At 39.3% G+C, this 22,180-nt stretch overlaps 1 protein-coding gene across 1 annotated transcript; it reads right to left on the reverse strand.

Annotated features, from left to right (window-relative positions):
* Positions 1–9,926: 9,926 nt before the first annotated feature.
* Positions 9,927–14,042, reverse strand: LOC9304473 (bifunctional purple acid phosphatase 26). Its single transcript, XM_021017512.1, has 9 exons — positions 13,943–14,042; positions 13,331–13,747; positions 12,721–12,832; positions 12,307–12,533; positions 11,814–11,952; positions 11,465–11,685; positions 11,262–11,383; positions 10,402–10,563; positions 9,927–10,336 (listed from the first exon to the last, which is right to left on the reverse strand). The coding sequence occupies exons 2-9, from the start codon at positions 13,712–13,714 to the stop codon at positions 10,258–10,260; spliced, it is 1,446 nt and encodes a 481-aa protein (XP_020873171.1). The 5' UTR covers positions 13,715–13,747; positions 13,943–14,042; the 3' UTR covers positions 9,927–10,257.
* Positions 14,043–22,180: the final 8,138 nt, after the last annotated feature.

Below are 22,180 nucleotides of genomic sequence, written 5' to 3' on the forward strand. Positions count from 1 at the left end.
GGACTAGCGCCTGACTCTGCTGTAGAGAGCTTGGTAGCCTCATGGAAACGATGCATTACTGGTGTGGGTCAGGGATTTGAAAGTGTCGTTGAATTTCGTGATGCGCTGCAGAAATATGCAGTTGCTTGTCGTTTTGGGTACAGATTAAGGAAGAATGAATCAAATCGTGCATGTGGTGTTTGTTTAGTTGGAGGTTGTCCTTGGAAGATTTATGCATCATGGGTACCATCTGAAAGTGTGTTCAGGATAAAAAAATTTAATAGAAGGCATACGTGCGGGGGAGAATCTTGGAAATCTGCTCATCCCAAAAAGAACTGGGTAGTGGGTATCATCAAGGAGAGGTTGCAGGAGAACCCAAATCAGAAGACTAAGAACATAGCTGACTCGATTTTTCAGGATTTTGGTATTGAGCTCAGTTATTGCACTATCAGACGGGGCATTGATGAAGCTAAAGGAGGACTTCATACATCATTCAGAGAGGCATATAAGCATTTGCCTCAATTTGTGAATAAGGTAGTTGAGGCAAACCCTGGAAGTATGGTTAATTTGGTGGTTGGTGAGGACAGAAGATTTCAGCGGCTTTTTCTGTCTTTCCAATCTTGTCTACATGGCTTTCAAACTGGTTGCCGGCCGCTTCTTTTCCTTGATGCCATTCCATTTAAGTCTAGGTATCATGAGATTTTGTTAACAGCTTCTGCCTTGGATGGAGATGATGGCGTGCTTCCAGTGGCATTAGCCCTTGTGGATGTGGAAACTGATGAAACTTGGCGTTGGTTTCTGGAACAATTAAAGGTAGCTTTGCCCAGTTTACGGGCTCTTACCTTTGTCTCCGACCGAGAGAAAGGACTAATGACTTCTGTGTTGGAGATTTTCGAGAATGCCCATCATGGTTATTCTATACATTACTTGATGGAGGATTTTATGAGAAGCCTGAGAGGTCCGTTTCTTGGAGATGGGAAACCATCGTTAACATACTATTTACTGGCTGCAGCACGTGCTGATCGACTTGATGGGTTTAAGGTTTACACCGAGCAAATAAGACGAGTGTCTCCTAGAGCTTATGATTGGGTAATGCAGATTGAATCAAAGTACTGGGCATGTGCCTTGTTTGAAGGTGAACCATACAGCCATATTACGTCAGATGTGGCAGAGATTTACTCGAAGTGGATTGAAGAAAGTCAGGAAACTTCCATCGTCCAGAAACTTGTGGCATTTGTGAATAAAATTGTGGAGTTGGTAAACAGTAGTCAGGAGAAGTCAAAACCGTGGTTCAGCCAACTTGTGCCATCTAAGGAGGAAAGTCTAGTGGAAGAATGCAAGAAAGCAAGCACGCTAAAAGTTTTCTTTTGCTCAGACACGCTTTTTGAGGTTCATGATGGGTCTGTTCAGCTTGTGGACATGAGTAACCAAACCTGCAGCTGTTACGGGTGGAAGCCCACAGGCCTCCCTTGCCAGCACGCGATTGCTGTCCTAAACACAAAAGGAAGAAATCTGTATGACTATTGTTCAAGTTTCTTTACAGTTGATAGTTACCGTTTAACGTACTCAGTAGCTCTAGGAGCAGTTGCGATTGACTTAGCTTTGGTGGAGAATGAAGGCAGCAGCAAGGAAGAGGATGAACAAGTACTTCCCCCTCTGTTTTCCCGAGTTCAGGGAGTAGAGAACAGAATCAAAGACCGGAAAAGAGGACGATCCGTGTGTTGTACAAAGTGTGGAGGAGTGGGACATAACAAGGCTACTTGTAAGGATGATTGATCATCGACAGCCTTCTTCTGCTCACTACATTTGTACAGATGTTGGCACTGTTCTTCATAGATTTTGTTGGAACCGCAATAACATCGAGTCAGTATCGCTCTCTCTACCTCGCTGGACTCTGTTAGTGTATGTATAAATTAATGAACTCAGAAATTGTTCTGCTTTGTGGTTAAGTATTGCTTTGGATACAATACCATTTTCTGGTCTTTCTAACAATCATTTGGCTGCGGCTAAATTTCCTTCATCCCTCTGAATCAATTTTGTGCCAAACCTCAATAACAGTCTGTAGCTAGCATCTGTTTTCGTACAAAATGAATAAAATAATAAGAGTTTTTTTTTTTGTTTTTTTATCAAAACGTATGCAATGATTCTTTCCATCAACTCTGATATTACATGAACCGCATATCATAACTCTGACTCTTAATCGTCAAATAAATTGTGTGTGCCACTAATTGTCGTTGTTCTGGATCGGTGTAAATAGAGCCACGATGTCAAGTGTGTACTTGTGATATAAGACTCGGTTAAGAGACTTGTAAGGGCGCAGGAACTGACTCGAGTGGCGGACTCGACCGACTATCTCGGCGTGAGGTCTAGCTTGATGTTTTGAAGCGTGGACGAGTGAATATGAGGAGGATCGATGGGAAACTTAAGCTGGCTGTAGCGCACTCTCTTAAGTTTTAGTGGATGAGTTTATACGACAAGATTCAAAGGGATGAGGCCTGAAGTCGATGTGGAATCAAACAAGCTGGCTGTGACGCTCTCTCTTGTGAGATCAAAAGGATGGATGTGAAGTGGATCGATGGCACCACAGAGATGATGGAAGGATCTCTGATACAGCAAGGTAAACTCGAGCTTAGGTGAATCACACAACCTAAGAACAAGCAACAGTCTCTACAAGGCGATGGCTTGAGAGGAAGAAAGTTCTACTTTATTGATATGAGAAAAAGCGTGAATGTTACAAAGCTGCAGGGGAACCTTATAAAGGGGTTCTTCAGCTAGCCCTAGGGCGATTCAAATAACCAAAAACGACACAGCAACAGGACTTATTGGAAATTAAAAGAAAAGGAAAGTACTTAAACAACAAAAATGGAAAATAAGCAAAAATAAGCTAACTACGTTGCTCACTTGCTGGGGCTCGTTCCCTGGTCTCCTGGGATGCTTAAACCACTAGGAGAACTCATTCTTACCTGCACAAATCATAAATATTGAAAATACCTGATTTTGGCTTGAAGTGAGCTTGCTTGAGGCTGAAGTGGTCTTGTCTGGGTCTGGTCCGTCCAGCTTGATTTCCTTGATGGTTTCCTCCTCTTGGAGTCCTTTGAGCTCTAATTGATGAAGATCTTCAAGAGTTTCCACGTGATTACCTTCAAGCTTGTCTTCTTGTTCTACTTGAAGCTTGTTGGATTCATTGCTTGTCTTGGACGTATCTTGCAGCTCTAAAGTGTTCTTTGTTGAAATCTTGATGTTTTTAGCTCCTACACCTGCCAATGAAATAGACTTACAATGGGTTTCGGTTGGAGTTGCTTCCTTGAGGCTGAGACGTGCAAAGTCCTCTGTTAGGTCCAAATCGGGTGCACTTGAGCTTTCTTGAGAAGTCGTAGATACTTGAGTGTTTCTGGACATCTCTCTAAGTTCCATGGTGCTGAGTAGAGTCTCTACAGCCTTGTTAAACCCTTCCTTGAGCCTTCTTGCCTTAGAACGAGTCATTGGTCCATCCTTAACTTCGGGAATGTTTGGTTTGTCTTGGTTTGATTCACAGCTTAGGTCGATGACCTCATCATTCCCACCCTCTTCAGAAGGTTTTGTCCTCAAAACTGGATCATCTGAATCAAAAGGAGATAGATCAGCAACATTAAAACTATGTGACATATTGAACTCACTTGGCAGCTCCAAGCGGTAGGCATTGTCGTTGATCTTCTCTAGCACTTTGAAGGGGCCATCTCCTCTAGGTGAAAGCTTTGAGCTTCTTTGGTTTGGGAACCTCTCTGGTCTCATGTGCAGCCACACCCATTCTCCTGGTTCAAAGACCAATTTCTTGCGTCCTTTGTCAGCCCTCTTCTTGTATTCTTTAGTCTTCTTCAGTATGTTGTCTCGGACCTTCTCATGCAGCTTCTTCACGAACTCTCCTTTGTTTAGACCATCTAAATTGATTTGCTCCGCTTGGGGTATCGGTGAAAGGTCCAAAGGCGTCAAAGGATTAAATCCGTATACAACTTCAAAAGGAGACATCTTAGTAGCCGAGTGAGTAGCATGGTTATAAGCAAATTCGATAAACGGCAAACAATCTAACCATGTTTTCAGATTTCTACCAAGAGTGACTCGAAGTAAAGTAGATAAAGTACGGTTTACCACTTCGGTTTGTCCATCCGTTTGAGGATGACAAGTGGTAGAGAACAACAGCTTGGTTCCAAGCTTTCTCCACAAGGTTCTCCAGAAGTGACCTAGGAACTTAGAATCTCGGTCAGAAACAATAGTTCTAGGTATACCATGTAAACGTACCACCTCTTTGAAGAATAGATCAGCGATTTGTGTGGCATCATTGGTCTTGTCGCATGGTATGAAATGGGCCATCTTTGAGAACCGATCCACGACGACAAAAACTGAATCCTTATGCCTTATCTTTGGTAGTCCTAGGACAAAATCCATAGATATATCCACCCATGGAGCGTTAGGTATAGGTAAAGGTAAATAAAGACCATGAGGATGTAACCTGGATTTAGCTCTGTGACAAATGCCACAACGAGAGCAGTGCTTCTCCACATCTTTCTTGAGGTGAGGCCAAAAGAAGTGATCAACTACTACAGCCAACGTTTTGTCAACACCAAAATGTCCCATTAGGCCTCCACCATGTGCTTCTCTTAATAGTAATTCTCTAAAGTGATCCTTGTGGTACACACAACCTTTTGTCACGAAACAGAAACCCATCATGAAGATAGTATGATCCATAAGCTCCCTTCCCACAAGCTTCATAAGCTTCCTTAAAGTCTGGATCATCTTTGTAGAGGTCCTTGATGTGTTCAAAACCCATTACACGTGCCTCCATTGTTGATATCAATGCATATCTCCTAGACAATGCATCTGCTACAACGTTCTCCTTTCCCTTCTTGTATTTGATAACATATGGGAACGTTTCTATGAACTCCAGCCACTTAGCATGTCTTCTCTTAAGTGAAGTCTGACCTCGTAGATGCTTAAGTGTCTCATGATCGGTGTGAATGATGAACTCCTTAGACAGAAGGTAGTGTTGCCATGTTTCCAATGCATGAACCAAGGCGTACAACTCCTTGTCATATGTAGGGTAGTTCAATGTGGCTCCGCTTAGCTTCTCACTGAAAAATGCCACGGGTCTCTTTCTTTGATGCAACACCGCTCCAATGCCCAAACCTGATGCATCACACTCTACTTCAAACATCTCTTCAAAATCCGGTAAAGCTAGAACTGGTGCATGTGTAAGCCGATCCTTGAGGGTGTTAAACGCAGTATCTTGAGCTGCTCCCCATGAGAATGGTGCATTTTTCTTAATCACAGCCGTGAGTGGTGCAGCCACCGTACTAAAATCTTTAACAAACCTCCTATAGAAGCTCGCTAAGCCGTGAAAGCTCCTCACGTGTCCAATGGTGGTAGGAGTAGGCCATTCTTGGATAGCTCTTATCTTTTCTTCATCGACTTGTAGTCCCTGTTCACTCACTACAAAGCCTAAGAAAATGAGACGGTTAGTACAAAACATGCACTTCTTAAGGTTAGCATATAGGCCTTCCTTTCGAAGTGTTTTAAGCACTAGTTCCAGATGTTCTAAATGATCAGTTAGGTTCTTACTGTAGATAAGAATATAATCAAAGTAAACAACTACGAATTTACTTATATAAGAATGAAGAACCTGGTTCATTAGTCGCATGAAAGTGCTAGGTGCGTTAGTCAAGCCGAAGGGCATAACTAACCACTCATATAGACCCTGCTTGGTTTTGAAAGCAGTTTTCCATTCATCTCCTTCACGCATTCTGACTTGGTGGTAGCCACTTTTCAGATCAACTTTGGAGAAGACGGTTGAACCACTTAACTCGTCTAGCATATCATCTAAGCGTGGAATTGGATGTCTATACTTGATGGTGATGTTGTTGATGGCGCGGCAGTCCACACACATCCTCCATGTACCATCTTTCTTGGGAACTAAGAGTACTGGTACAGCACACGGACTCAAACTCTCTCTAATGTAACCCTTATCCATTAAATCCCTTACTTGTCTTTCTAATTCCTTGCTTTCTTCAGGATTCATTCGATATGCTGGCTTGTTGGGTAAGGCTGAGCCAGGAACAAGATCAATCTTGTGCTCTATGCCTCGAATTGGGGGTAATCCAGAGGGTATCTCCTCGGGAAATAGATCCTTGTACTTGTTGAGGAGGGGCTGAACCGTTGGTGCAATTTCTAGATCACTTATACCTGAGCTTAGACACTCTTTAAACATCATTAGTAGCACAGTGCCTTGGGCACTAATGGTTTTACAAATAGCTCCAGAAGATAAATAAAGGGTTGGTTTTCTTACTTCTACCTCTTTGTTCATCCGAATTTGAAGTTCATGAACTTCAGAAGGACTAAGAGGTGCTAGGTTATACTTACGACCATTATGTGTAAGAGAGTAGTGGTTTGTTCGTCCATCATGTTGTGAGGCTCTGTCAAACTGCCATGGTCTCCCTAGCAGAAGGTGTCCCGCTTGCATTGGTACCACGTCACAAGTGACTTCATCTTGGTATTTGCCCACACTAAACGGTATAGACACTTGCTCGGATATCTTTAGCTCGGTTTGATCATTAAGCCAACGTAGTCTGTATGGTCTAGGATGTCTAGTCTTCTCAAAACCTAACCTGTCCACCATATACTTGCTAGCAACATTAGTACAAGAACCGCTATCTATGATAAGATTACATACCTTGTTTTTCACTGTACATCTTGTGTGAAAGAGGTTTTCCCTTTGTACTTTCTCCTCAGGATTCACAAATGCACTAAGTACCCTTCGAATCACTAAAGTTTCCCCACTGTCTGGATACTCAATGTCATCACTTTGCTCAATGGTTTCATCATCTAGCTCGTCTTGTGACTCATACTCGCCATTATTAGTGATGATCATGGCTCTCTGGTTGGGGCAGTCTCTTGCGTAATGTCCTCTTCCTTGACACTTAAAACAAGTTATATCACGAGCTCTTGAGTTATTATTGGGAAACTTACCTTGCTCAGGTCTGTTGGTTTTGAATGTCTCAGCATTGTTCTTCTTGAACCGAGAATCAATCTCCACGTTCTTCCCTTTATCTACAGGCTTTGAGCTGCTAGACGCCCATGTTTGAGATGTTTTGTTGCGACTGGTGAAGTTCGTCTTACGCTTTATCTGTTGTTCTACTTGGGCAGCTAGATGCAACAGCTCATGCAATCCACTATACTGCGCTCTCTCTACCTTCCTTTGAATTCTTTCATGCAGGCCGTCTATGAATTGGGCCATCAATGCTTCCTCAAACTCCTCTAGCTCTAGGGAGTTCATAAGCTTCTCAAATTCCTCAAAGTACTCATCTACGCTTCTGGTTCCCTGAGACAACTTACGAAAACGTTTTTGTAAGTCTCTATGGTAGTGTTCAGGAACATACCTAAGCCGTAGAAGGTATTTCATGTCACTCCATGTCACTACTGGTCCAAAACGTTGCCTCCTTCTCTCAGCCACGTTTCTGTCCCACCATGCGAGTGCATTGTCAGTGAGCTGCGCGGCTGCAACAGCTACTTTCTTGCGTTCTCCATAGCTATAACAGTCAAATATATACTCTAGACGTCTCTCCCAATCCATGTAGACCTCTGGATCAGATTTTCCTGCAAAAGTAGGTGGTGTTAGTTTCAGGTCTTTGTAAGTGTCACGAGGTTCTACTCGTCTAGCTTGATTCATTCTCAGAGGGTCTTCTCTTCGTTGGTGTTGGCGCAACAAAGGATCAGGTGGTATGTCATCTTCCTCCACGTCCAGAATCTCATCATCCTCTTCACGGATGTTTCTCCTAGCTTGAACATTCCTCTCTCCAGCTCTAGGCTGAGGTGGTGGAGGTTGTTCCAATCTTCCAACCCGGTCTCTAATTCCTCTCATCTCCTCTCTCATAGCTGTGAGCATTTGCAGGATAGCATCCTGGGGGACTTCATCTCCATCAGCCATAGTACTCCTTAGGTGTTGTTGTCACTTGCACTCAACAAAAAGAACAAGAAATTAAAGGTACCACAGAATTGAAAAGTGCTAAATGCAAACAGAAACAAATAAAACGAAACAAGAACAGTAAACAATTTCTTTTGATTTTTGGTTTTAATAAAAAAAGACTTGAAACAGACACTAGTCAAAACTAACAACCTAGAAAACAGAATCAAACGAAACTTTTTATGGGGTTTTTATGGTTAAAGATAAGCAAACTATAAGAAACAATAACCAAGAAAGCGATTTTTTTTTTTTGTGCTTATAGGGTTTTTCTTTTTATAATGAAACAGAAGCAGAAACAAGCAACAAGAATTTTAAAACAAGCTAATTGAATTCTAGGGGATAGAATGGATAGAACCTGAGGTAGGAACCTTAGGCTCTGATACCAAAATGATATAAGACTCGGTTAAGAGACTTATAAGGGCGCAGGAACTGACTCGAGTGGCGGACTCGACCGACTATCTCGACGTGAGGTCGAGCTTGATGTTTTGAAGCGTGGACGAGTGAATATGAGGAGGATCGATGGGAAACTTAAGCTGGCTGTAGCGCACTCTCTTAAGTTTCAGTGGGTGAGTTTATACGACAAGACTCAAAGGGATGAGGCCTGAAGTCGATGCGGAATCAAACAAGCTGGCTGTGACGCTCTCTCTTGTGAGATCAAAAGGATGGATGTGAAGTGGATCGATGGCACCACAGAGATGATGGAAGGATCTCTGATACAGCAAGGTAAACTCGAGCTTAGGTGAATCACACAACCTAAGAACAAGCAACAGTCTCTACAAGGCGACGGCTTGAGAGGAAGAAAGTTCTACTTTATTGATATGAGAAAAAGCGTGAATGTTACAAAGCTGCAGGGGAACCTTATAAAGGGGTTCTTCAGCTAGCCCTAGGGCGACTCAAATAACCAAAAACGACACAGCAACAAGACTTATTGGAAATTAAAAGAAAAGGAAAGTACTTAAACAACAAAAATGGAAAATAAGCAAAAATAAGCTAACTACGTTGCTCACTTGCTGGGGCTCGTTCCCTGGTCTCCTGGGATGCTTAAACCACTAGGAGAACTCATTCTTACCTGCACAAATCATAAATATTGAAAATACCTGATTTTGGCTTGAAGTGAGCTTGCTTGAGGCTGAAGTGGTCTTGTCTGGGTCTGGTCCGTCCAGCTTGATTTCCTTGATGGTTTCCTCCTCTTGGAGTCCTTTGAGCTCTAATTGATGAAGATCTTCAAGAGTTTCCACGTGATTACCTTCAAGCTTGTCTTCTTGTTCTACTTGAAGCTTGTTGGATCCATTGCTTGTCTTGGACGTATCTTGCAGCTCTAAAGTGTTCTTTGTTGAAATCTTGATGTTTTTAGCTCCTACACCTGCCAATGAAATAGACTTACAATGGGTTTCGGTTGGAGTTGCTTCCTTGAGGCTGAGACGTGCAAAGTCCTCTAGTAGGTCCAAATCGGGTGCACTTGAGCTTTCTTGAGAAGTCGTAGATACTTGAGTGTTTCTGGACATCTCTCCAAGTTCCATGGTGCTGAGTAGAGTCTCTACAGCCTTGTTAAACCCTTCCTTGAGCCTTCTTGCCTTAGAACGAGTCATTGGTCCATCCTTAACTTCGGGAATGTTTGGTTTGTCTTGGTTTGATTCACAGCTTAGGTCGATGACCTCATCAACTTGTGTCCTTCTAAGAAACCTCAATTCCTATGAAGTGGTAGTTTATCTTCCCTAAAGTCTTTGATATGGAAGCAACTGCTCAAATAACCTTTGTTTGAATCTCCTGAACTCACCAAATGGTTTCCATAAATCACCAAGTCGTGTACATGTAATAACTCATAGACACACTCTATCCCATACTGAAGTGAACAGCAAATAATCTACATACGATTGAACAAACCCATACCATACAAGAGTCGATGTTTGCTAAGTCGACCCACTTTAGCTGGATCAGATGTTTGAAACATCAGAAAGAGTTTGATTACATTTCTTCGGACAAATCTTGATGTAAAAACACATTGTGGACGTCCATTTGATGGACTTCTCAATTCAACCCATGTGAAAGATTTCCTTAACACCGTTATAAGGAATACATTATTCACAAAACCCAAAATCCCAGAAGTAGACCTCACATCATTAAAAGAGTGATAAGAATACATAATTCCCATCATCATATTTCAGATGGCAGAAAACTTAAGCGGGAAAGAAATTTAACATCAAATTATAAGCATATAAGTAATAAGTTTTGAGTTAAAAGAATATCCTCACACACTTTAATAGAAAGCATGAGGCAGACTTGGTGAATCAAGTGGCAATCCAGCCACCAGCCACAACACTCTTGATATAATGCTTCTTAAGCTTTCTCCGTCGAATGTTCTTTCCCCTGCGCATTGTATTCACTTAGTTCTCCATCTATGCAGTTACTAAAGTGAGAATTAGAAAACTTACCAGTACTGGTTGTGTAACACAAATTCATCTGTTGCTACTTTCTTCCCATCATCATTGCGGTTCCAGTGGTATATCGCATGTGTTCGGTTCTTTATATCCAGAGTAGAGTGGCCGTAGCTAGCTTCTCGAAATGCAGAATAATCTGGCTGTGGTTCCCTAAACCTGAAACAAGAAAAAGGCACATGTTCTCATCACCCAATAGTATAACTACTAAAGATAACCATGCATATGAGAGCGGTTATTATCATTTTAATCAGCTCTGAAGATGTTCAGCAGCTCAACTATTGGCTATATATACTCTTACTAGCCTAGGACGGAATGTAGCAGACTAGTTGTTGTGAGTTGGTTAGGGATCATTTTAGCGAGGTCTGGGTTTATAAGGATCTCTCAGCAGATTGATTTCGGGTCTGGTTGGGCATTTGGTTGAGAGAGTCTCTCATTACTCAAGTCTCTCTGGTTTTAGCGAATTAGGATAAGAGTAGCAGTTTCATAGGTTCGTTCTTATCACATTCAAGGAACACTCATTTTCTGTTCCAGCAATTTCATTGAATTTGTGATATGAATACTTCCTAATTTATGATTTAGAAAATAGTTTAGGATTTCCATTTTCTTATTTACTTTTCCTAGAGTCTTTTACTTTATGTTCTATTATAAATAAGGGTTAGGTTTTGTTTGTGAAACCTATCCAAGCAATTGAGAGCTTTGGAGGATTCTATCGGGTTAGGCCGAGGGAAGAGAACTTAGTTCTCTTTGGGGAGTTTATACTCTTGTTACTTTATTGTTCTATCTTTCTATTATCATAATAAAGGTTTTAGTTTGGAATTGGATTCTATCTCTAACAATTTGTTCATGTCACTCACCTTCCAGCCAGACCTTCTTGATTTCCTCCGTCTCCAACTGTGATATAAACAGGAGCTGACTTATCTGGAACTGGGAAACGATCTCCGCTTGACACATTATACCGCACATTTGATATTCGGTACTGAGATGAGAAAATCAAAGATTTCACTAAAGAGAATGAAGCATATAAAATCTGTGGGGAGTTTCTGGTAAAGGCAAGTACCGATCTCTCGTAGGCATGAACATGGCCAGCAAAGATTACATCCACTTTGTGTTCGACAAACCACTCCTCAAAAACTGCTCGCATGCTTTCACCCTCCATGAAGTGTGCTTCATTACTATTGTATATTGGGACGTGCATCAGAACAATTAGCCAAGGAGTTTTTTCCCTGTCAACTCTTTTAAGCTCTTCACTAAGCCAGTGCCATTGAGGGGTATATTTCACTGCACAACACTCGGAAAGAGTCATGCTTAAGAAGATTTACAACAGAAATTTACTCATTGGTGTTATTTATAAGTAAAAGAAGAAAAAGTTAGAGGCAGAGGGTGTTGTTGAGCAATGGAGGTATTACCAAAAGGCGAATAGCTGGAGAGGACAATGATATGAGCGGATGCACGCCTAACAGCATACCAAAGAGGACTGCTACTTTTTGAGGCTAAGTAAGGCGTAGTGTAACGCTGAAGGTAATTCCTGAAAGGTGTCACTTCCCCCTGTAAATGTTTTACACGGTTGAGAACTCTAAGGAGGAACAAAAACAGAAGTCAAGCACACAATCTGACTAGTGAGAAGTTAGAATAATAGCTATAATGAAAGTTTCATCTTCCTATATGTTTACTTATATCAAAGTTCATGTAACCAATTCATTTCACTCTTTAAGCTTCAGGTACTTTCTTAAGCACCTGTAACAATTGATCTATGTCTGAGAACTGTTAAAATGGAAGAAATGTAGCATTGGAACAAGAACAACTCTACTTTGTTGATTCCATGGGACTCGAATTTCAAGAATAACCTATATGTTACCTGGGTAGGTTAGTAAGACAGTACAGGATGACTCAGATATTTACCATGTATGGCATGTAATCTACTTCGTGATTTCCTGCTGACCAGAGCCACGGTTGATAAGCGGTACTAGGCTCCACAAAACGACCCCAGCTATCCCATCTCACACCAACGTCATTATACTCATATCTGTCAGCATAAGAGAGATCTCCTAGAAATAAGACAGCTTGAGCTCCACTCTGCATGTAGTGTTCCAGTGTGGATAACGAGTTGAATGTTTGGCCCATATCGCCTACAATAATTCGTACGTGAAACTGAGTTTGGCTTTTCAGAAATGGAGAAAAAAGTCAAGAAACTCTCATTGAAACAATATTTCAAATTATCTCTGCAATGAATCCTAAAGAACGAAGTCTTGGAACAAGGGCAGATGCATTTAGATCAAAATATTAACACAGGGAAGATACGTAACTCTGACATACCTATAATACCAAACTTGTAGGAAGCATCTGGATGTACCTCTGGTGGTGTAACAAACCAAAACTCACGAGAAGAATCACCGCTTTCGATCTTGTAATAGTATTTTGTATCATGCTGATAGGCAACACATATAGATTAGCATTGTCCCAGTAAATAAAAGAAAAGAAACTTGCATCAAATATAAACACATAGGTCCAAAGGCAAAAACATTGCAATAGCCAAACAACCATTATATAGTTTCAAATTCACAATTTGCCACACAAAATGAACATTAGATATCAGTTCTGCGGTAAGCAAGATCCTTTTCTTTAGTTACCTCAAGGTCAGAGACAAGGCAGAGATGAAAAAACTCAAATTTGTATTCGTACACTGTATAGTTTGCATTTGAATATAATCTTAGATCCCATCAAATATACTAGGTTCAGATAGGTTTAACGAAAAAAACATTGATACTGATTCCACTTTCTAAATGCATAACTAATCTACAATGCAATAGACAAACAACCATTATATAGTTCCATTGTCACCAAATGATTACTTTATATCTTTTCGGAATGGTTCTTGAGAAACAAAAAGTAAAACCGAAATGCAAAATCTTCTTGGTATTGTTACCTCAAGGCCAGAGACAAGGCAGTGATGAATAAACCCAGACTTATATTTGTAAAATGTGTAGTTATGGTATGTCCCTTCAGCAACAAACTCATATTTCCCCTGCACCGCGCCGTAATATACTTTGCTAGAACCAGGTTCATCTGGTGTAACCCATGAGATGATAACAGCTTTACCATCATAATCACCTTGAGTTATATGCACTTGTTGTGGAGCATTATACCCTTTTGGGATTTTGAATACATGATGGTCAAGTGGTATATCAACCGCGGGCCATTCGGATCTAATAAAACTACTTGTAACCCCAGCATCTCCTCTATATACCAACACTGAGCTCAAGAACACAGAGAATATCACCAAATGATTCATCACACTGAATCTGCCCATACTTCAATCTCCCAAATCTAGACACAGTTTTACCTGTCGCCACAAAGAATCGCAAATCTAAATGTTAATTTTAAACCTAGATTCACAAAATCTAATGCAAAACTGAAACAATGATAGATTCGACAAATTTAGAATCAAGCAAGAAACTGAATCAATCTGAGAAATTCGTTGACTCTATCGAATGATTTAAAGATCTGAAGAAATCGAGAGAGAAGAAATGAAGAATACCTGAAAGTTGAAGATGACATTTGGGAGATTATCTTCTCGATGCCATTGATAATCCCGTCGGATATATATGAATACTATCGAAGAAGATAACCACATACGTGGAGATTTATGATTGGCTGATAACCACATACGTGGAGATTTATGATTGGCTGAGTCAAATAGATTGGGTCTTAAGCATAAAAGTGCATAACGTAACCTTTTAACCAACTTTCTAATTTGATATTTTAGAAATAGTTTGGTGTCTACAAAAATAATTAGTTTGGTCTTTTAAAAAATGGGAATTTATAGGAACCAACCTTGAATTCAAAAAGAATTCACAAACTAACCATACATGCATAGTATCTGTCGGAAAACCATATGTTTTTACAATTATCTCCCTACGCATGTGTTTTGGTAGAGGGGACAAATATTTCAATAGGCAAATGATACCTCTATTTTGAAATTTGAATATTTGGGCTCCTTTTGCGTTTTTAGAAAAATATAATTTTAATTAAACAAAATTATTTACTCTCATTTATTGACAACCTCCTCGAGAGATAGTCGAAATCCTAGGTGCCGCTTCATCTTTGCTCCGCCTGCGAATTCCCCAAAAGGCGATAAACTGTGAAATCTACTAATCCCTCTCTTCCATCTGACAGAAATTGAAGGTTCGTTTCTGATTAATCCAAGGATCTCTTGTTTTTTTGTGATTCTTTAGGGTTTTCTACTCCATGAATAGCAAATCTGAAATTTTTTTGGAACTTTTCACAGTTTTTTTGGATATTTGCGCAGTTTTTCAGATTCTCTGCATTCGACTCCTTCCCGAGTGTCGTTTTCTCTAGAAAAATCCATTCGGCGTTTTGGCAGCCTAGGGTTTTTACAAAATAAGGTGAAGAGAGAATCAAGACGTTTCAGATCTACTTTTTGTTTAAATTCATTAGTTTTTTGACCCATTTTGCCGCTTTCTCACTCAGATGACAAACCCAACACTACCGATGCGTCTGTTTAGAGAAGGATCTGAACCCAACGGTGAGAGAGTTCAATCTTACTCTGAGCTAGGGCACATTGACGAAATCGCATACAGTTTAGATACTGAAGACATGAAAATTCTGAAGAAATCCCAGTTTGGGAAAGTATTTGATTTGCTAGAGGGAGCGGCATATTCTGGCAAATTAATTCATTTTTTACTAACGAGACAGCTTGTCGTTAGCAAAAAAAATGAAATCTGGTTCATTTTTGGAGGGTCGCCTATTCGCTTTTCAATTTCAGAGTTTGAAAGACTCACAGGTTTAAACTGTAGCAAACCCCCAGTTGTCAAAGAGAGGAAGAGCAAACGAAAACTTATGCCTGGGAAATATTGGTACAAGCTATTTGATCGCGGCGATGTTTCTGTTGAATGGGTTGTTGGTCGGTTGAAGAAGCATTTGGTAGAAGACCAAGATATGCGATTGCGGTACGCTGTTCTTGCTCTCATTGATGGTGTTCTGTGCCTAACGTCTGGTAGAACCAAAATATCTCCAGTTCATGCAGAGATCTTAGAAAATCGTGATAACTTTCTAAATCATCCCTGGGGTACTACATCGTTTTTGTTGACACTAAAGAGCATTAGAGCAATGGGAGCAAATAAGCTAATGAGGAAATCAGCAATTGTTCAAGGTTTCCCTCATGCCCTTACTCTGCTATTGTTGCACTGTGTTCCCTGAGGTTGCAATTCTCTGAGGTTGACGAAGAAGGGGATTCTGAGATGGAGGATATTGACTCTGAAATCGAGCGGTTATGGAGTTTGAAGCTGGATATAGTGTGGAAGATTGATAAGAAGTCCCTGGTACGAATTTCTAATCCAATTATCTCTATAACTGCATTATTTGTAAACTTAAAATGATTTTTTTGTGGTGCTATGTTATGATAGGTCTTTTTTTATTTATTTTTTGTTATAGCATGATATATTCTGAAATATATTTGGGCTTGTAATTAGCTCATGTATTTTGACTTAATTTCAAGGTTTTTATGTGTACATAGGTTTATGTTATGTAGTATTTATGCATATAGTATGACTTCATGATAGGTTTTTTTGGTTATTCTAGCCTGTTATATATACGATTATATCTGTAATTGTAATTATTGCATGTATTTTGTTGTGCTTTCGTGTTATATACTGTATATGTATATCGTATGAATTTTCTATATAACATGTTTTATATATTCATAGCGTGTGTTACTAACAGTCTAGTTTTTTTTTAATGAATTTCTGATAGGTAATTATTTTTAATTATAGCCTGTTATATATCCTAATATCTCTGTAATTGTAATCATTGCATGTATTTTGTTGTCCTTTCTGAAATTGTTTTGATATGTATACATTGTTTTATGTATATTGCGTATCCTTATGTATGTAGTATGTATTACATATAGATAACATGTGTTTTATTTTTCCAAAGTAATGTCCCGTCTATTTTAAGTGGAGATGTCAATGGTGACCCTTTCGTCAGTGGATGGCTGGAGGACGAAGCTGATCCTGGTGTTGACCACCTTCTCCAACTTGTACGCGAGCATCAACAATTTGATGCCTCACTGTTCCTTGGGGGATTGGTGCCAGATTTTTTGCCTGATTATAGGAATGACAACAGTGATGTTTATAGCACGCAGGACACTGTCGCTGATAAAACTTTAGACCCCCCAAATGGCTTGGTTGGTTCCTCAAAAAACCGTAAAGGAAAAGGCAAGTTCCACATTTCTGACGGCCTCAAACAGTACGTTGACTTGAAGGAAAAGTGAATGGAAAACCATGTGTTGAAGGCGGATTCCGAAGCTCGTATGACCAAGCTGTTTACAAAAGCTCTTAGAGGTGTTAGAAACTCTAATGTTCAAATTCTGAGGGATGTAGATGGAAATGGTGAGCAATCAACAAAGGATGGCGTCAGTGGTGAAGAGGCCATAGATGGATCTGTGGAGAAAGCGAAAAAAAATTGTGGTAATTGTCAACAGGGAGTCTCATCTTCTGCTGATATAGGAGCCACTGGATCCATTTCTGGCGGAGAGAACGCATCTGGACTACTTGAATCTGTCTTAGGAAATATCTTGACAGAATTGAATGATGCGCCATCTCTACCAACAATGGCTACTTGGCAATGTGCTGCAGGCAGAAAGGTTTCTGTGTTTTCTAGGTTTGTTTATGACTTTAGTATTGGCTGATTTTTGACTATGGTAACTGTTTTTACATGGGCAGAAGAGGAAAAGAGGTAAACAACTACTGTTGCTAGTGGCGCAGATGGGTCTGTATCTGAAGATCTTGGTGTCCATGCGTCTGGTGTTCGACACCAAGCAGAAGATGTATCTCAGCAGGACCCTGATGAACCTCCAGCTCATGCCAAAAAAGTTGTCCCTGAGATAGCTCTCCGCAGCCCAGATGCATTAGAAGTTAGTTTTTTTCCTTTTGCATGATGCTCTTTAGTCCATTTTTTCCCTCACTCTTATTTAAACCGTCTCTATGTTGTTTTCTTGACAACAGCAGGATCACACACATTTACCGTCTCTTGTGGTTCCCGACTTTGATGTAGCTGCAGCTGCAGGCATAAATGTAGTCCCTGACTCAGATCTCCGCAGTACAGATGGATCCGAAGTGAGTTTTTACTTTTTGTATAGTTGTTTTACTGATTTGGGTTCTTTATATATCTCCGTCTCCTGCAGGTTAATAGGCTTCATTCTGAAAAAACCGTTGGAGATAAGGAAGTAAATACCGCTTCAGCTGCCTGCATTGAAGAGGACTTGGGTGATGAATCCATGCCTCCTCAGAATGAGGTACGTTGTGTCATATCAAAAGTTGGTTTTTAAATTTTTGTTTGCTTGTGTGGGTTTTTAAATGATGCTTATTATTCTTCTAATGAAAATGTTTTATTGTAGGGCATGCTCCCTAAGGAGAATTTGCTGAATCCAGTGGAATCATCTCCCGATACATCTGTCCCCCCAACTGCCACCACTAATGAACAGCTCATGGTTGACGATTCCAAGTTTGGTGACATTGAGGCACACTCTTCCTCCTAAATGTTAGTAGTTTTGGGCATTGTATTTGGTCATAGTAGTAGAAGTCATGCTTTTTAGAGTTTAAAGATACTGGAGCTAAGTTTCCAAGGAAAAAACAAGGTTTATGTGGTTTTTTAAAAAGCAACAAGGTTTATTTTAAAACAACAAGATTTATTTTAAAAACACATGATATGCCTAGTCTTTTCAACCTATTTTACCAAATATGGTGCATTAAGTATAAATATCTTAATCTTTAAGTCTTCACCTAAATATGGTGCATTAAGTATAAATATCTTAATCTTTAAGTCTTCACCTAAATATGGTGCATTAAGTATAAATATCTTAAAATTTGAGTCTTAATATGGTGTATTAAGTATAAATAGGTTGAATGTATAAAAGAGTTTGGGAGTTTGATGATTATAAATGTATAAAGTATAATGCTTTATGGGTTTCATTCATGTATTTCTTCTGATAATAAAACTCTGTTGCCAGTGTATTAGGTTTTTGAAAAAATAACCAAGGTTTATTTCAAAAAAAACAAGGTTTATTTTAAAACACCTGATATACACGATATTTTCAACCTATTTTACCAAATATGGTAGATTAAGTATAAATAGTAGATGACTTTAATTAACAACATGTTACCAATTCTATGCGAGTATTAACTAAATATTTTCAACCTATTTCTATAAATAGTATGGATTAAGTATAAATAGTAGAATAGAGTTATTCAGCACCTTCTTATCAAAATCTTTTAAACCTTTTTTTAGAAATATGGTGCATTAAGTTAGAATAGTAGACTAACCTAATTAAAAAGCGTGTTTCTGTATTTTAGGAGGTGCCATCAAAAGCTAATTCTCCTAATCCTCTGCAGACATCTGAGGTAATACTTGCATTTATCACTTAAGAATGTTAGATTTCCTACTAATTATCTTCCTGCAAATTTCAGCTTCCATCTGACACCGTCATTGCACCATGCACAAGTAGTAGGACTATTACATTTTGCCATAATGTAGGCCGAGTGGATAAGATAAGACGCATAACTTCCTTGGCTAGGTAAAAAAGTTACAGTTTCTTCTCTTTTGCATAAATACCATCTATACCTACTATTTTTGCTAACTTATTTCTCTTCTATTTGAAGAGAGGTTAATTTTGGGACGAATCGTACCCTCTCATCCACTGAGCTTAGAGATATTGTTGATTTAAAGTCAATAGTACCGCAACTGGTATGTTCTTATCTCTTTTATTATTCAAAGTCTTTATTTTCTCACTTGAAATACGCATATAGAACCTTCTTTTATTGTTTTATAGGTTATGGACATCTTCATAAATAGCATAAGGATTGATTGGTAAGCCAAAACTAGTATCTTGATGCACCAAGATGTCGCATTCATTGATTCCACCTTTGTTTATGAATTATTCAAGTATTACCCCAAGTTTAGCAAGACAATAGATAAAGAGATGTATGAGTTTGATCACGATCTTCTATAATGCACTCCCACTGGGTTTGAAAGGGTCTACATTACGTTTCTTTGTGGCAAACATCATTGGGTTGGGCTCTTTGTTAATATGAAGGATTGGAAGATGAGTGTGCTAGACTGTTTTACAGGATTATGGCGTGAACCGAAGCTGAAGACTGTTCTTTTGCCCTTGGCTGAGATGTTCCCATACCTGTTTCGATTTGCTTCAAAAAAAGGTGGGGAAAAGAAAGCTATATAAAGCCGTTTGTTGTTCACATGGAGAAAGAGATCCCGCAGGCTTGTTTTGTTCGTCATTCAGGAGTTATGGCCGCCCATTTAATTGAAGCTCATGCTGTTGGCGGGATTGAGGCATGCAAGCGTGTGAAGCTTGTTGATGTGTTCACTACTACAAAAAAATACATAATCGCTGCCTATGAGTTAGCAAATGGGACTGTTTGACTATTCCTTTAACCGGATCTTGTAATATATTGGGATTGATGTGTATGCCTAGCATGATACAATATTGTTTGTACCTTACTGATTATGTATCTTTCCTTTTGGAGATGTCCCGCACTTTATTTCATAAATGAAATCGTTTTCTGTTTGTGTACTGTTATATATATGAGACATATGTTGTTTTATATATTACATCTCTTTTTTAAAAGAAATCGACAAATTTTACCGTTTATTTACCTCATGTTATCTTCATGAATGCAATTGTTTTTAACGAATATCTACAAAGCTCATGTTAATTTTAATGATTGCATCCTGTTTTTAACGAATATCACGATTTTTCTAATTTCTGGCTATTCCAATCTTGTTGTGTTATATTTGTTTGTAGCAAGCTTATTGTACGGATAACATTGGGTTTTTAAATATTACATCGGTTTTTAAAGAATACATGTTGTAGCAAGCTTATCATCACTTTAGTCATAGTGTTTTTATGTGTACTCAAACACTAGAAATGGATACATATTTTATTATTTTACATTCAAGCCTCAAGAAACAACAACATAGTACACATACAAGAAACAACAAACGAGGGGGAAAAAAAACCAGAAACAACAACATATTTTTCATGCGCTTCCTAAAGAAAACAATATATTTTTGAGAATAGCAAAGGAACAACAGGTTAGATCTATAACATTGTGTTACCTAACAACGGCGACAAAATTCCTTCGAACACCAAAAGATGTAGCACTCTTCGCAGCGGTTGTATATGTTATGGATCTCTGAACACTCTGGGACGGCGCCATTCCACGTTTGGGCGTACGCTGTGCAGTTACGGATATTCATGCGTTCAAGATGTGCAGACAGAGTCATCCATACCTAAAACCTCAGCCCATAGTTGTGCAAACAATTGGTCGGTGAAGAACACTTCTAGCCCTTTCTCTCCAGCGCAAATAGACAACATAGCCAAGACGAATGTTGCCTCAGGTACTATGTTTACAGCTTTGAAAATATGTTTTTTTTGCCATCGCTATGTCTTTTTTCCAATAAGCATACCTTAGACCTTCTAAGTAATGCGCTTCCGGGTTGTTTGCCTCCAAAGCCTTTTCAAATTGGGTCCTGAATAAGCCTCCAATCATCATGTAGACAGGATGCTGTCTATACTCTCTCATTTGACCCCCAAATCTAGTGAATGAGTCGTTCTACCTTTGCAGTTTTGGTTATTGTATATCGAAATAGGTTGATTGGCGAAAAACTAGCCATGTTATATTTAAATAGAGGGTAAACAAGTCTATTGTATACATGCATTTACTCGTACTAGTGTATGGTTGGAAAGACAGGTGGAACCGTCATTAAAGCTATCCATCCATCATATTAATGTACTCCAAGTGGTTGTGGAATGACATGTGTTTTCTGCAGATAGCATTGGTTGAATAATAGCTCTATGAGGTAATTTATGTATACATGCATTTATTGGTACTCGTGTATGGTTGGAAATGCAGGTATGAAACGTCATTGTAGATATCCACCCATGGCATTAATTTACTCCTAGTGGTTTTGGAATCACATGAGTTTTCTTCAGATGGCATTGGTTGATTAATAACTCCATGTATTAGTTTAGGTTTTGTCTATGGTGGAGTTTGTTGTCGATAGTAATAACACTCTATTTTAATTAAACACACGCGTTGTTATTTAATATCATCGGTCAGGATACAAGAGGGGGTAATTCTTACTTTATCTACAAAGAAACACCAAAAAACAACAAAAAGCCAACACCGGCTAGAATGAGTTCTACTTGACTGCATCAGTCCTTAGCTTAAGTCGCCACCCCAAAGCAAGGTCTCTATGCTAGCATGTACATAAACCAAGTAGCCTTCCTTCTAGATATATCTCCATTTCTGATGGACTTCTCCTTGATTAAAAGCCATAACCTACTACAACTCATGCAAACAACGCGAGACATCCACTACCCCTGCCCAGTAGAAATATACAAACCATGTTATATCAAAACCTGACATGCTATTATTAAACCACACATTGCATTTTAGAAGATAGCAATTCATACCTCTATATGGGCATTTTGCACGTGGCACGATTATGGCCAGTGCATGTGCAATGTGAACAACGTGTTATCTGACGTTGTTTCGCCTACAAACCACACATGTTAGAAGGAAAACCTGTAAATTGTTTAAAGGTTGACAAAAAGAATAATTGTTACCTGAAACTCTCTCCTTGATGTTATACGCTTCTTTTTTGGCCTTCCAGGCGGTCTACGGGTTGCAGGAGGGAATAGTTGAAGAGACGCTACGGATTCAAGTAAGGGAAACAC

This window comes from Arabidopsis lyrata (genome assembly GCF_000004255.2).
Source record: "Arabidopsis lyrata subsp. lyrata unplaced genomic scaffold ARALYscaffold_7, whole genome shotgun sequence".
Taxonomy (NCBI): domain Eukaryota; kingdom Viridiplantae; phylum Streptophyta; class Magnoliopsida; order Brassicales; family Brassicaceae; genus Arabidopsis; species Arabidopsis lyrata.